Source organism: Chiloscyllium punctatum, chromosome 6 (assembly GCF_047496795.1).
Source record: "Chiloscyllium punctatum isolate Juve2018m chromosome 6, sChiPun1.3, whole genome shotgun sequence".
Taxonomy (NCBI): domain Eukaryota; kingdom Metazoa; phylum Chordata; class Chondrichthyes; order Orectolobiformes; family Hemiscylliidae; genus Chiloscyllium; species Chiloscyllium punctatum.
The window spans coordinates 77,001,796-77,014,939 of record NC_092744.1 but is presented as its reverse complement, the minus strand read 5'-3'; the positions used below and the strand labels follow the sequence as shown (position 1 = coordinate 77,014,939).

Below are 13,144 nucleotides of genomic sequence, written 5' to 3'. Positions count from 1 at the left end.
CAAGACCTGTTGTAATCTGAGATAACCCTCTTCGCTGTCCACTACACCTCCAATTTTGATGTTATCTGCAAACTTACTAACTGTACCTCTTATGCTCGCATCCAAATCATTTATGTAAATGACAAAAAGTAGAGGGCCCAGCACCAATTCTTGTGGCACTCCACTGGTCACAGGCCTCCAGTCTGAAAAACAACCATCCGCCACCACCCTCTGCCTTCTACCTTTGAGCCAGTTCTGTATCCAAATGGCTAGTTCTCCCTGTATTCCATGAGATCTAACCTTGCTAGTCAGTCTCCCATGGGGAACCTTGTCGAATGCCTTACTGAAGTCCATATAGATCACATCTACTGCTCTGCCCTCATCAATCTTCTATGTTACTTCATCAAAAAACTCAATCAGGTTTGTGAGACATGATTTCCCAAGCACAAAGCCATGTTGACTGTCCCGAATCATTCCTTGCCTTTCCAAATACATGTACATCCTGTCCCTCAGGATTCCCTCCAACAACTTGCCCACCACCGAGGTCAGGCTCGCCGGTCTATAGTTCCCTGGCTTATCCTTACCACCCTTCGTAAACAGTGGCACCACGTTTGCCAACCTCCTGTCATCCGGCACTTCACCTGTAACTATCGATGATACAAATATCTCAGCAAGAGGCCCAGCAATCACTTCCCTAGCTTCCCACAGCGTTCTTAGGTACACCTGATCAGGTCCTGGGGATTTATTCACCTTTAACCGTTTCAAGACATCCAGCACTTCCTCCTCTGTAATCTGGACAATTTGCAAGATGTCACCTTCTATTTCCCCACAGTCTATATCTTCCATATCCTTTTCCACAGTAAATACTGATGCAAAATATTCATTTAGTATCTCCCCCATTTTCTGTGGCTTCACACAAAGGCCGCCTTGCTGATCTTTGAGGGGCCCTATTCTCTCCCTAGTTACCCTTTTGTCCTTAATATATTTGTAAAAACCCTTTGGATTCTCCTTAATTCAATTTGCCAAAGCTATCTCATGTCCTCGTTTTCTCTCCTGATTTCCCTCTTAAGTATACTCCTACTTTCTTTATACTCTTCTAAGGGTTCACTCGATCTATCCTGTCTGTACCTGACATATGCTTCCTTCTTTTTCTTAACCAAACCCTCAATTTCTTTAGTCACCCAGCATTCCCTATATCTACCAGCCTTCCCTTTCACCCTGATAGGAATATACTTTCTCTAGATTCTCGTTATCTCATTTCTGAAGGCGTCCCATTTTCCAGCCGTCCCTTTACCTGTGAACATTTGCCTCCAATCAGCTTTCGAAAGTTCTTGCCTAATACCGTCAAAATTGGCCTTTCTCCAGTTTAGAACTTCAACTTTTAGATCTGGTCTATCCTTTTCCATCACTATTTTAATACGAATAGAATTATGGTCGCTGGCCCCAAAGTGCACCCCCACTGACACCTCAGTCACGTGCCCTGCCTTATTTTCCAAGAGTTGGTCAAGTTTTGCACATTCTCTAGTAGGTACATCCACATACTGAATCAGAAAATTGTCTTGTACACCCTTAAGAAATTCCTCTCCATCTAAACCTTTAACACTATGGCGGGCCGAAGGGCCTGTTTCCACACTGTAAGTAATCTAATCTAAACTAATCTAATCTAAACTTCCAAAAGTTGATTGGGGGCATCTATTTGCAGGTAAAGGGGCGGCTGGTAAATGGGAAGCCATCAAAAATGAGATAATGAGTGTCCAGATACAGTATGTTCCTGTAAGGGTGAAAGGCAAGGCTGGTAGCTGTAGGGAATGCTGGATGAGTAAAGAAATTGTGGTTTTGATCAAGAAAAAGAAGGAGGCATATATCAGGTATAGAGAGGAGAGATCAAATGAATCCTCAGAAGAGTATAAAGGCAGTCGGAGTACACTTAAGAGAGAAATCAGGACGGCAAGAAGGAGACATAAGATAGTTTTGGCAAACAGGGTTAAGGAGAATCCAGATGGATTTTACAAATACATTAAGGACGAAAGGGTAACTAGGGAGAGAATAGGACCCCTCAAGGATCAGCAAGGCAGCCTCTGTGTGGAACCGCAGGAGACAGGGGAGATTCTAAACAAATATTTTCACATCAGTGTTTATTGTGGAGAAGGATATGGAAGATATAGCATATAGGGAAATAAACAGTGACATCTTGAAAAATGTCCATATTACAGAGGAGGAGGTACTGGACATCTTAAAATGCATAAAGTTTCATCAATAGTCACAGGTGAGGTGCCGGAAGACTGGACGTTGGCTAACGTGGTGCCACTATTTAAGAAAGATGGTAAGGAAAAGACAGGGAACTATATATCGGTGAGCCTGACATCAGTGGTGGGCAAGTTATTGGAGGGAATACTGAGGGACAGGTATTTAGAAAAGCAAGGACTCATTAGGGATAGTCAACACAGCTTTATGCGTGGAAAATCATGTCTCACTAACTTGATTGAGCTTTTTTGATGAAGTAACAAAGAGGATTGATAAAGGCAGAGTGGTGGACTTCAGTAAGGCGTTCAATGAGGTCCCCCATGATAGACTAGTTAGCAAGATTAGATCACATGGAATACGGGGGGAACTAACCATTTGGATACAGAACTGGTAATAAAGTTAGACAATAGAAGGTGTGGCTTTTCAGACCGGAGGCCTTGTGACCAGTAGTATGCCGCAAGGGTCAGTGCTGGGTCCACTGCTTTTCGTCAAATATATATATATGATTTGGATGTGAACAGAGGAAGTATAGTTAGTAAGTTTGCAGACAACACCAAAATTGGAGATGTAGTGGACAGCAAAGAAGGTTACCTCAGAGTACAATGGTATCTTGATCAGATCGAGGAGGCCAATGGATCGAGGAGTGGCAGATAGAGTTTAACTTTGATAAATGCGAGATGCTGCATTTTGGAAAGGCAAATCAGAGCAGGACTTATACACTTAATGGTAAGGTCCTGGGGTGTTTTCCTCAACAAAGAGACCTTGGAGTGCAGGTTTACATTTCCTCGAAAGTAGAGTCGCAGGTAAATAAGATATTGAAGAAGGCATTGGGTATATTTTTCTTTATTGGTCAGAGTATTGAGTACAGGAGTTGGGAGATCATATTGCAGCTGTAGAGGACATTGGTAAGATCACTTTTGGAATACTGTGTGCAGTTCTCGTCTCACTGCTATAGGAAGGATGTTGTGAAATTTAAAAGAGTTCAAAAAGGATTTACAAAGATGTTGCCAGGGTTGGGGGTTTTGAGCTCTAGGGACAGGATGAATAGGCTGGGGTTATTTTCCCTGGAGCGTCAAAGGTTGAGGGGTGGCCTTTTGGAGGTTTATAAAATTATGAGAGACATGGATAGGATAAATAGACCTTTTCCACAAGGTGGGGAAGTTTAAAATGAGAGGGGAAAGAGATAAAAGGGACCTAAGGAGCAACCTTTTCACACAGAGGGTGGTGCGTGTATGGAATGAGCTGCCATAGGAAGTGGTGGAGGCTGGTATAATTACAACATTTAAAAGGCATCTGGATGGGTATATGAACAGGAAGGGGTTAGAGGGATGTGGGCCAAGTGCTGGTAATTTAGGATATCTGGTTGACATTGCCGAGTTGGACTGACGGGTCTTTTTCCGTGTTGTATACCTCTGTGACTCTACAACTCACAAGGTGTTTTCATTAATAATTTGAATGGCAGTGTTTGGTTGCCACTTTTATGAGGTGGTAAAACTTTTTTCATAATCTGTTGGCTTACTTTTTCAGTTTCAAGATGTATCAGCATTAGTGTATGCTTTGTTGATTTTGTCCATGCTAGATACTGGAAGTGTGGGTATGCAGGTTGCGTGAGAACATGGAAGTGACATGGGGATAATGGTGAGGGTTTGAAGGGGTATGGGATGAAAGGGGGGACACTGTGGCTTGGAAGAGTAAGAGGAAGCACAGAGAGTCATGGGGAAATGAGGGGATTTAAGAAGGGTATGAGGAGGCTTGGAGTGGGCATGGCATTTTGAGTTGACATTGAGTACAGTGAGGAGTCGAGCTTAAGCACTTTAGCTGATATCTGAGCAAAGTCAAAACAAACAAACCAAACAGCCCAACTTACATCCCACACCTCATTGCAACCTTGGGCCTCCTTCTGAAACCACCTCCTGGAGAACAAAGTCTCTTGGGAGGTTCTCACTCCTTAGCATCAAGAAATGGCCTGACAAATGATTCCCATTTTGCTGGGGAAATTCCAACCCATATCTTAGTTTGCCTTCTTATTTTAAGGACATTGCCTCCAACTGAGCTCTCTGCATTCCCCCTACTAAAATGTCAGATTATATGCTGAAAACACAAAGTGGGGCTTGACCTTCTGCTGAAGAGATGAGTGCTACCAACAAGATGCACAAAAAAACTCAATAATTCCTTTGCAAATTTGTAAGATCCATGTATCCCCCACACAATCTCAACAATTTTTTCCCCATAGGGTACAATGCAATGAAATAATGTTAAAATTGATGCTGAGCATCAGGACGAGATTCGTCATAAACATTTAAACTTCCAAGCTGTTTTACCTCAAAAGTGCTTATGATTTTTTTGTGGGAAAACCATTAGAAGGGCCAATGAATAGGAGACATGTTTTCTTTCCATTGTCTCTGTCAGCTATTTTTGTAACCCAGGAGAAACAGAGACCCTTCTGCCTGCAGCAGTGAATAAGTTGGTTTGTTGTACAGGCATGGCTGTTGTGCTATCACTGCCTGTCGTACTGAGTAAAGTGTCTTTAGTTTCATGAGATGAAGATCCATCCAACCACAAACACTTTCATCAGTGTATATATCAGTGTAATGTGCAGTTTCTAAAGCTGAATGTAGCTTACTGTTGTGTGTGTGTGTGTGTGTGTGTGTGTGTGTGTGTGTCTGTCTGTCTGTCTGTCTGGGTGTCAAGAAAATGCATCTTTTGGCTACCATTGTCTAGTTTCCTGCATCTGTTGTCCAATGGTTGCTGCTCTATAATGTAATAACCAATGTAATTTGTTATTCTGCTTTTATTTTGCTGTCTCCCTTCCTTGTTTTGGACTTTCCTCTCCCCCGATTCCATTGCTTTAACTCCCCCCCTTCTCCCTTGCTGCATATCCGCTAATATTTCACTCCCGTTAGATTGTCAACAGAAGAGCTGCACAGATGTTGCTGGAATCTCTGGGGGCATTTTCTCCCAAAGAGGTTTGTTCTGGGTGACCTAATGTGTGTGAATAGTGCTGTATTTCCCTCTGATGTGATTTGCTAGCTTGCTTGTTAAATAGAATCCGCAACTCCATTGTTTCTGATTAATTTACCAACTTTGCAGTTTTACAGTAATGTTTCTTCATGTGTCACTAGAGCAATGAAAATGATATAAATTTCAGGTTGTGTATTGGGAAGGATTTTTAGATCTCTCATCCTCATTTCCACCACTCCATCCCCTATCTTCTCCTTTTCTGATATCTTTCTACTTGTCTCTGTTTCATCTTATTCTTCCTCATTCTCTTCCTCCTTTTAATCATCAATACCATTCCATCTGTTCTCTGCTCCTGCCACCTCCATTGTTCCTTCACTCCCACTCTTTCCCAGTCATCCATTCAATGCCTCTTCCATTTCCCACTTCATCTACTTCGCTCCGTTGTAATCTAAATATGATCACGAGATTCAGAAAGGTTGCTTTGTCCACCTGAACCTATCAGCTCCAACGTTTGTGTACACGCTGCTCATTTCATCTTCTGGGAAACATTTCTCCAAGTTTTATTTTTTTCTTAGATTGCCCTAAAGGTAGAACAAATAAAGCTCCAGAATCACTATACTTCGAACAATCTACACTCTAGGCCAATGTATTCCTTGATGCAATATCTGCATCTTTCCAGCAGTTCTCTGTTCCAGCATTTAACAAATTCCTTTTGTTCTTCCTGAATGAACCATAGATTTTCATAGAATCCCTTCAATACAGAAACAGGCTATTCGGCCCATTGAGTCCACACTCGCCCTCGAAACAGCATCCCACCCAGATCCATCTTGATACTCTATCTCTGTAACCTTTTCCCATAGAAAACCCACCTAGCCTGCACATCCCTGAGCACTATGGGCAATTTAGCATGGTCAATCCACCTAACCTGGACTGTGAGAGGAAACCAGAGCACCTGGAGGAGAATGTGCAAACTCCACACAGACAGTGGCCCAAAGCTGGAATTGAACCTGGGGCTTGGGCACTGTGCTAACCACTGAGCCACTGTGCCAAAACAGCAATAGGACAGCTACCAATTTAACTCTATATCTGAACTAGGCAACCAATACGATTAGCAGTTCCAAATTCTGTTCATCATCATCTGTGTTGTGGCTGGATTAAAGTAAGATCACACCAAGCTGTGATACTCAAACACCATGGTCAATTGGCTGACTAGGGCTTTGTTTAAAGAATAGCTGCTTGGAGGAATGGGTGGCACCCATGAAAGTAGAATTATTGAATAGTACCATTGATTATTAGAGGAAAGCAAGAGGCCATTTGACCCATCATGACTGTGCCAATGAACACGCCACCCAATTAGTCCCACTCCCCCTGCTCCTTCCTCATAGGCCTGCCATTTATTTTATTCTCAAGTTTTTATCCAATTCTCTTTTGAAAGTTACAGTTGAATCAAACTGGGCTTTGCAGACCGTCATAATGCATGGTGTGAGAAAACATTCTCTGCTCCTTCCCTGTGGTTCTTTAAACAACTAAAGCGATGTGTCTTCAAAGGGTGATTGAGAAATAAATGGGAAATGAAATGGACTCCCAACAGTCGTCTTATTTAGGAAAAAGGTTGAAATTTGAAGGACAGGGGAAGCTTGTTTACAACCTCACATCTGTGATGAAGTCACACAATCCTTCATGTGCTATCATATTAATATATATATATATATATATATATGATGAATGGTCATGTAAATGGTGCCGGTCCATCACCAGGATTGTAATAACATGCTCAATAAGAATAAATCCTTTATTTTGTAAGGACATTGATGTGAATGTTAGTATTGCATAGCCTGCTGGCCTCATCTCTGTGAGCATATGCCCTCAGAGGTATAATTGTGTATCATCTAAGGTGTCAGGATATGTGAAGATAAGTTACCTTATTTCCCTGGCTGCCTCATGTGTGTTGTGTTTGGACCCCCAATGATTAATTAGCTTCGCACTGATTAATCATTTTCTTTGGTTTGAATGAGGCTACCTGGTATTAATTTGCACTCTCAGAATCATGGCAAGGGCAGTAGGCAGGTGAATGCATACTTGTCCTGAAAATACCTCCAAACCAATTCAGTGCTTGCCAAATGCTAGTCAAAGCTCCTAAATAAGTGATTCTGTCAATATCTGGAGCTCTCCACAATTAGATCCTAATTTTCTTTCTTCAAAAGGTCCTGCTTGTGAATCTGTATCTTGAAGCGGATCTCAACATTGGGTTTCCTTCTTCAAGAGGGCTTCTGTGACCATAATTTTGGTGGTTATACCATGTAGGTATGAGCTGTTTACAGATAACAATAGACAATGTCTTTACTCAGAGGTCAAGTACAATGTACTGACTCAGGGATAGCTCTCTCACTTGGTTTAGCCACTTTTGAAGCATCACTCAATTCTTGGTGCAGGCATCTTTCTGACTGCTGCCTTTGCTTTGAACTAACCAAACATTATTTTTGCATTTTCTTTTATAAACACTCATTCATAGTGTCATACAGCACAGAAACAGATAGCTTTGGTCCAACTTGTCCTTGCCAACCATAGTCCCAAACTAAACTAGTCCCATCAGCCTGCTCAGATGAATCGGTAATATCCATCTTTCTACACATGACATTGTCATGGAAGACAATCCTTTAAATAACACAAGATTATCATCTCATGCAATGTTATAGTTCATTAATTCTTCCCATTGATTACACTGTAATGGCAATATTTAGTGAAAAAAAAATGACTGCAAGTGGAATAGTTAGAGAGTTGAAGGTTAACAGAAGAATCCTTGGCAAACTGGCAGGGATTGGGTAAAAATATAATTGCAGGTAGGTTTTCAAATACGAAACAGAAACCAATCTTAGGGGAGTGGAGCTAATTGACATTTTTTGCTAATTACAGAGTGAGGCCTATAGTCATCACAACTTACATGCAAAGAGTGAGCTCTACTAGGAGTTATCGCTGGCCAAAGAATTGATGGTGAGAGGTTGAGAAGTGTGAAATGTCAAAGAAACTTGGCTGTTTTTATTCATCAGTCATGAAAAGTTAGCATGCAGATACAGCAAGCAACTAAAAAGGCGAATGGAATTTTTGTCTTATCACGAAAGGGTTTGAGTACACAAATACAAGCCTTGGTGAGAAAACATCTGAACTGTTTTGTGTAGATTTGGCCTCCTTACCTATGTACAGATCTAGTCAGCAGAAAAGTAGTGTAATGTAACTTCATCAAATAGTTCTTGAAATGGCAGGGTAATCCTGTGAGGAAGCATTAAATAGTTGGAACCAATATTCTTTGGAGTTCAGAAAAATGGGAGGTGCTATTATTCAAATGTACAGAATTCAGGGCTCAACCAGATGCATGCAGGAAGATTGTTTCCCTTGCCTGAGGTGGTCTCAGACTGTAAGCCTCACTCTCAGAATAAAGGGCAGGCTATTTGGAACTGAAATCGGGAACAATCTCTTAAGTCAGAATGTTGTGAATCTTTGGAATTCTCTATCACAGAGGGTTGTGGAGTATGTTCAAGACTGCAATCAAATAGATCTCTACATATTGGAACATTAGGATCGTGTAGGCATAAGATGTTGAAGTAGAGGATCAGCTGTGAACTCATTAAATGGAGAACTAGATCAAGGGGCTGATGGGACTACTCCTGTGCCTATTTCTTATCTTATGTTGGAGTAGACCATGAAAGGGTTTGTATGGTTCTGTGAGGTTCTGCTACAGTCCCTTAGAAAGGTCTCGATTGAAGTGGTTGTCATTTATTTCCCAAATTACTGGGAAAACCTGACTCTGCAAGAATGTTATCGCATTGGAAATGTTGGTCAGAAAATGGAGTTTGTGATGGGGCTCTAAGCCAAAGACTTCACTCTTTGCAGTATTTTGTTGAAGGTAAGCTGTGTGATCCCATGGTTACAAATCAGTCAAGCAGTTTGACAAACCGAACACAGTATGTATTGGCCCTACGACAATTGCTTTCTGTAACAATGTATGAATTTCCCTTATAGACTCCTCATCTGGTGAATTTGAATGAGGATCCACTGATGTCTGAATGCCTCTTATACTACATCAAGGATGGGACCACCAGGTACAAATCCACATCAGTTTGGTTCAGACTATTACAGCTGAGGCTTGCTCATGATATTGATGGGTGTCTAATCAAAACCTAACATTCAGGTTGTCTGAAACAGCAGCGACTGATTTGCTGTCTTCTAACAGAAGTTAATGAATCAGCTTTGTTCTCAAAATCAAATTCAGAATTTCTAGATATTCAAAGAAAGCACAAAAGAAATGAAATTTGATCAAAAAATATATGACCCAATCTGTAGAGTTTGTGGGGCATAACCGATTCAAGTAGTCACGAGGTGTAGATCAATGAACACAGCTCACGGGTAAAATGTAATAAGGAGCAGATATAACTTGTTCAGATAGACACACTGTGAGGCTGCTGAATGCACAAGCAGATTTAATGATGGATGGCAATGATATTGAAATAATTAGGAAAATAACGAAATATTGAACCAGAATGGGCACATGGGCAGTTGTTGATATGGAGGATAAACCAACATCTGCTTGTTACAATCAGACCCTGGGAGACGTTCCTGAATTTTTTTATGGTTCTAGACAAGATACCCCAATCATTAAGCTCCGAGGTGAGGAGAGATGGACCACCTGCCTTCTTTATTCATACATGGTAGGTAGCAACAAGGTTCATTTTGAACAGAATACCTTTCTCCCAGACCAAATGAACTTATGCTTTAAAAAGAGCCCAATTTGACCAGGGGATTTTCTTGAATGAATAAAGAGTGAGTTTATTAATTATCAATCACATATACACAGTAAAGTCTGTCCAAAAAGATTAAAGTTTAAAGCAGAGATATTGATCAGGTTTTGAATTACTTGCAAAGAAAGAGTAAATAGTTGAACATTGCCACCATTGCAGTAAAAGTTCCAGTCGCACTGACATTGGTAGATGAACAGTTGATTTCATGACTCTTGGTTTTCTAGATTTGTTAAGATTCTGTAGTTTTGATTCTTTTTAACTATGATTGAATACCATTTGGGGTAACCTTTTGTCAGGCTTGCAGCATCTGGAGTGAGATATTCTTTACCTGCAACACAGGGGTAACTTGAGGCTAGTTCCTCCACTATGCCAATCACAGCACACCAATGTTTAAACTCAGGCATGAAAGTATCAGTTCCACATGTCTACCCTAGTACAGTTGGAATTTTAGCCCCTATCATTGTATACTCTTCAAAGGAAACACCCAAAATGAGTCCGCAGTTTGGGATGTGCTCCACAGGATATCATCAACCCCTCAGTATGTTTGTAGTATCAAGAGATCACAATCTATTTGAAGTTTTGGGTTTATGTTGTGTCAGTCTCTCTCCAAGCAGTCATATTTTGTTGTAATAGCTGCCTTTTCAAAAACACATTTTAGAATTATAAGTTAAATATGTCCATAGTAATTTGAGTTTCTGATGTGTGGTCATGACAAGTTAAATAACCTATTTCCTTAAATAAAAGCAAAATACTGCAGAAGTTATGGATCTGAAATAAAACAGAAAGTGCTGGCACAACTCAGCAGGACAGGCAACATCTGTGGACAGAGAAACAGGGTTAACATTTCAAGACCAATATGAGTTGTCCCCTTCGACCTTTTTCCATGTAGTAATCTCTGTATTACATAACTTTGGTAAACAGATTTTGTATTACCTCTTTACTTCATTTCTAACTTCCTTGCTAGAGATTATATTAGCTTCTTACTTGCCAATATTTCTGAGCTTCATTCCCATAGAAGCCCAAGGGACCAGGAAACAGCATCCACAGTGAAGTTCACATCATCTCTTCTGTGCCTGCAGAAGCAATAACGTGCAGTGTGTTATGAAGCAATTTAAAATGCTCAGGACTCAGCAATGTTATTGTGAATGGGGCTCCAATACTGATGACTCAATTTATAAAACCAGATAGCTGACACCAAGTCTTAATATGTTTGGATTATTGCCAACATCGTTGAGAGTGTTTATCTTGTCTAGAGAGCTTGCTACTCATTTAGTGACATACCTGAAGAAGAATCGACAAATGGTGCCCCTTAATTAATTTCAGGTGCTGAACAAGTCTATGTAATGTATTACTGCGAACCTGGAAGAGTAATGTAACATTACATCCCATCTGAAGGTTAAAACATCAAGTTCATTTATTTTACAAAAGCTAACCAGGTATATTAATAACAGTCCATAAATATGATTAAGTCTGTACAGTTGGCTGTCTTCCATCTTACTCCAAGCCCCCACAGTAATATGCAATAACTCTTTGTAAATTGCTTCTAAATAATCCAGTGTTTATTTTCCTAGTCTGACAGCTTCGTCCAAATTGCTTCTTGGAAATTGAAGTTGATATTTCATTTTTTCGGTTGTTTCAACCACATGGTCCCTTCTCTGAGGCTTTCAATTTTTTTTTATTTGAACAGAACAGCTCCTTTCTTTATCTTGGAAAATAGTTTGCAGGACTTTTGAGTTTTAAGATCTGGCCCAACAGATTTAAACAGGAACTTCAATCATATACCAACTGAATTTTCGGTTGGAATTACACCTCTCTTCAATCATGTAATCAAAATTGTTTTGGGTATACTTTGGTTTAGTTCAACCATACCTTCACCCTTCATTATTTTGATGATTTGCATTTATATAGTGCTTTCTCAAAGCTCTTCATATAAAATGAATTACTTGTTTTCCGCAATCACAAATAGTAATATCGAGGGTTGCCAACTCTGAATGCATTCCATCTCAAACATTTTTCTGATTAATAAACTGAAGTACTCAAATTGAAAAAAAAAATTGCAAAATCTTTTAATGCCACTCTATTTTCCAAGCTTTCTGCATCGTGGCAATTAATCTTTAATTCTTGAAGACCAAAGGATTTTCTTGTATGGCCTGTAACCTGAGTGCCATCCATTAGTCGCAAATTAATCCATTTTTAGTAATGATGGTGAAGTGTTAATTGATGGTAAGAAAAACCAGACATCCTTGCAATTTCAGTAATTGGAAGTTTAACATCTGTATGAGCCACAGCAACAGACAAGTGGTACTCTATCTTGCATGGCATCTTTGCTGCAATATTGCTGGACCAGCAGCTTAGACTGTCGGATGGGGATGAAAAATGAGCAGTCTCGGGATGGGACCTTGGTCTCCAGGAATGTGTGTTTGAAACTCCTGGGAGCCACTTTCCATTACATTTGTTTTTCATTAGGTCCTCACCATTTTTCATCGAGCTTATTAGTTTTAACTCAGAAGGAAGAACGGGGGCAATAGGGTTAATTTCAACAAGAGCTCTAATGATGTCCCACCTTTAACTGAAAACCAGGAGAAACAATATAAATAGCTGACAGTATTTCTTTGAGGTTGTGACCAAAGTTAGTATGGGATTGGCAAAAGCTGTAGGGAAGCAACCCCGTAATATCAGTTTGGTTTGTACTTGGCCACTGCTTGAATGTAGAATCCAATCAGCCAAATGCAATATTGCCTGAATGTAATTATTGATAGGTGCAATGCTTCCGGTGGATTGATTCAATCGTAGTTAACTTCGTAATGCAATAACGAAACAGTTAAACATGGGAAACTCGTAAACCCTACAAATGGCTTGGCCCGCATTTCAATACTTTCATACGTTTCAAACTATTTACTCTGTTTTCTCAGAGTTGGGCGTGAAGACGCAGAACGGCGGCAGGACATTGTGCTGAGCGGACATTTCATTAAAGAGGAGCATTGCATCTTCCGCAGCGATATTAAATCTTTAGGTGAAGGTACGGCACTCTGATCCTATCTGGTGATGGTGATTTTGGAGTTCCATGTGAACAGAATGTCTAATCTACCAGCTGGCATGACAACTGCAATAGCCCCAGGGCATATCTGGTGTCTTGAAGTGATTGGAAATTCTAACAGAAAAAAGCT

At 40.4% G+C, this 13,144-nt stretch overlaps 1 protein-coding gene across 30 annotated transcripts in view; it reads left to right on the top strand.

Annotated features, from left to right (window-relative positions):
- The window catches only part of kif1aa (kinesin family member 1Aa), a 326,170-nt gene that overhangs the window by 193,078 nt on the left and 119,948 nt on the right, over positions 1-13,144 (top strand). For all 30 annotated transcript variants that reach the window (XM_072573022.1, XM_072573040.1, XM_072573019.1 and 27 more), the window contains 2 exons: positions 9,202-9,281; positions 12,890-12,996. In XM_072573022.1, coding sequence (XP_072429123.1) covers positions 9,202-9,281; positions 12,890-12,996 — 187 coding nt within the window. The remainder of the gene's footprint in view (positions 1-9,201; positions 9,282-12,889; positions 12,997-13,144) is intronic.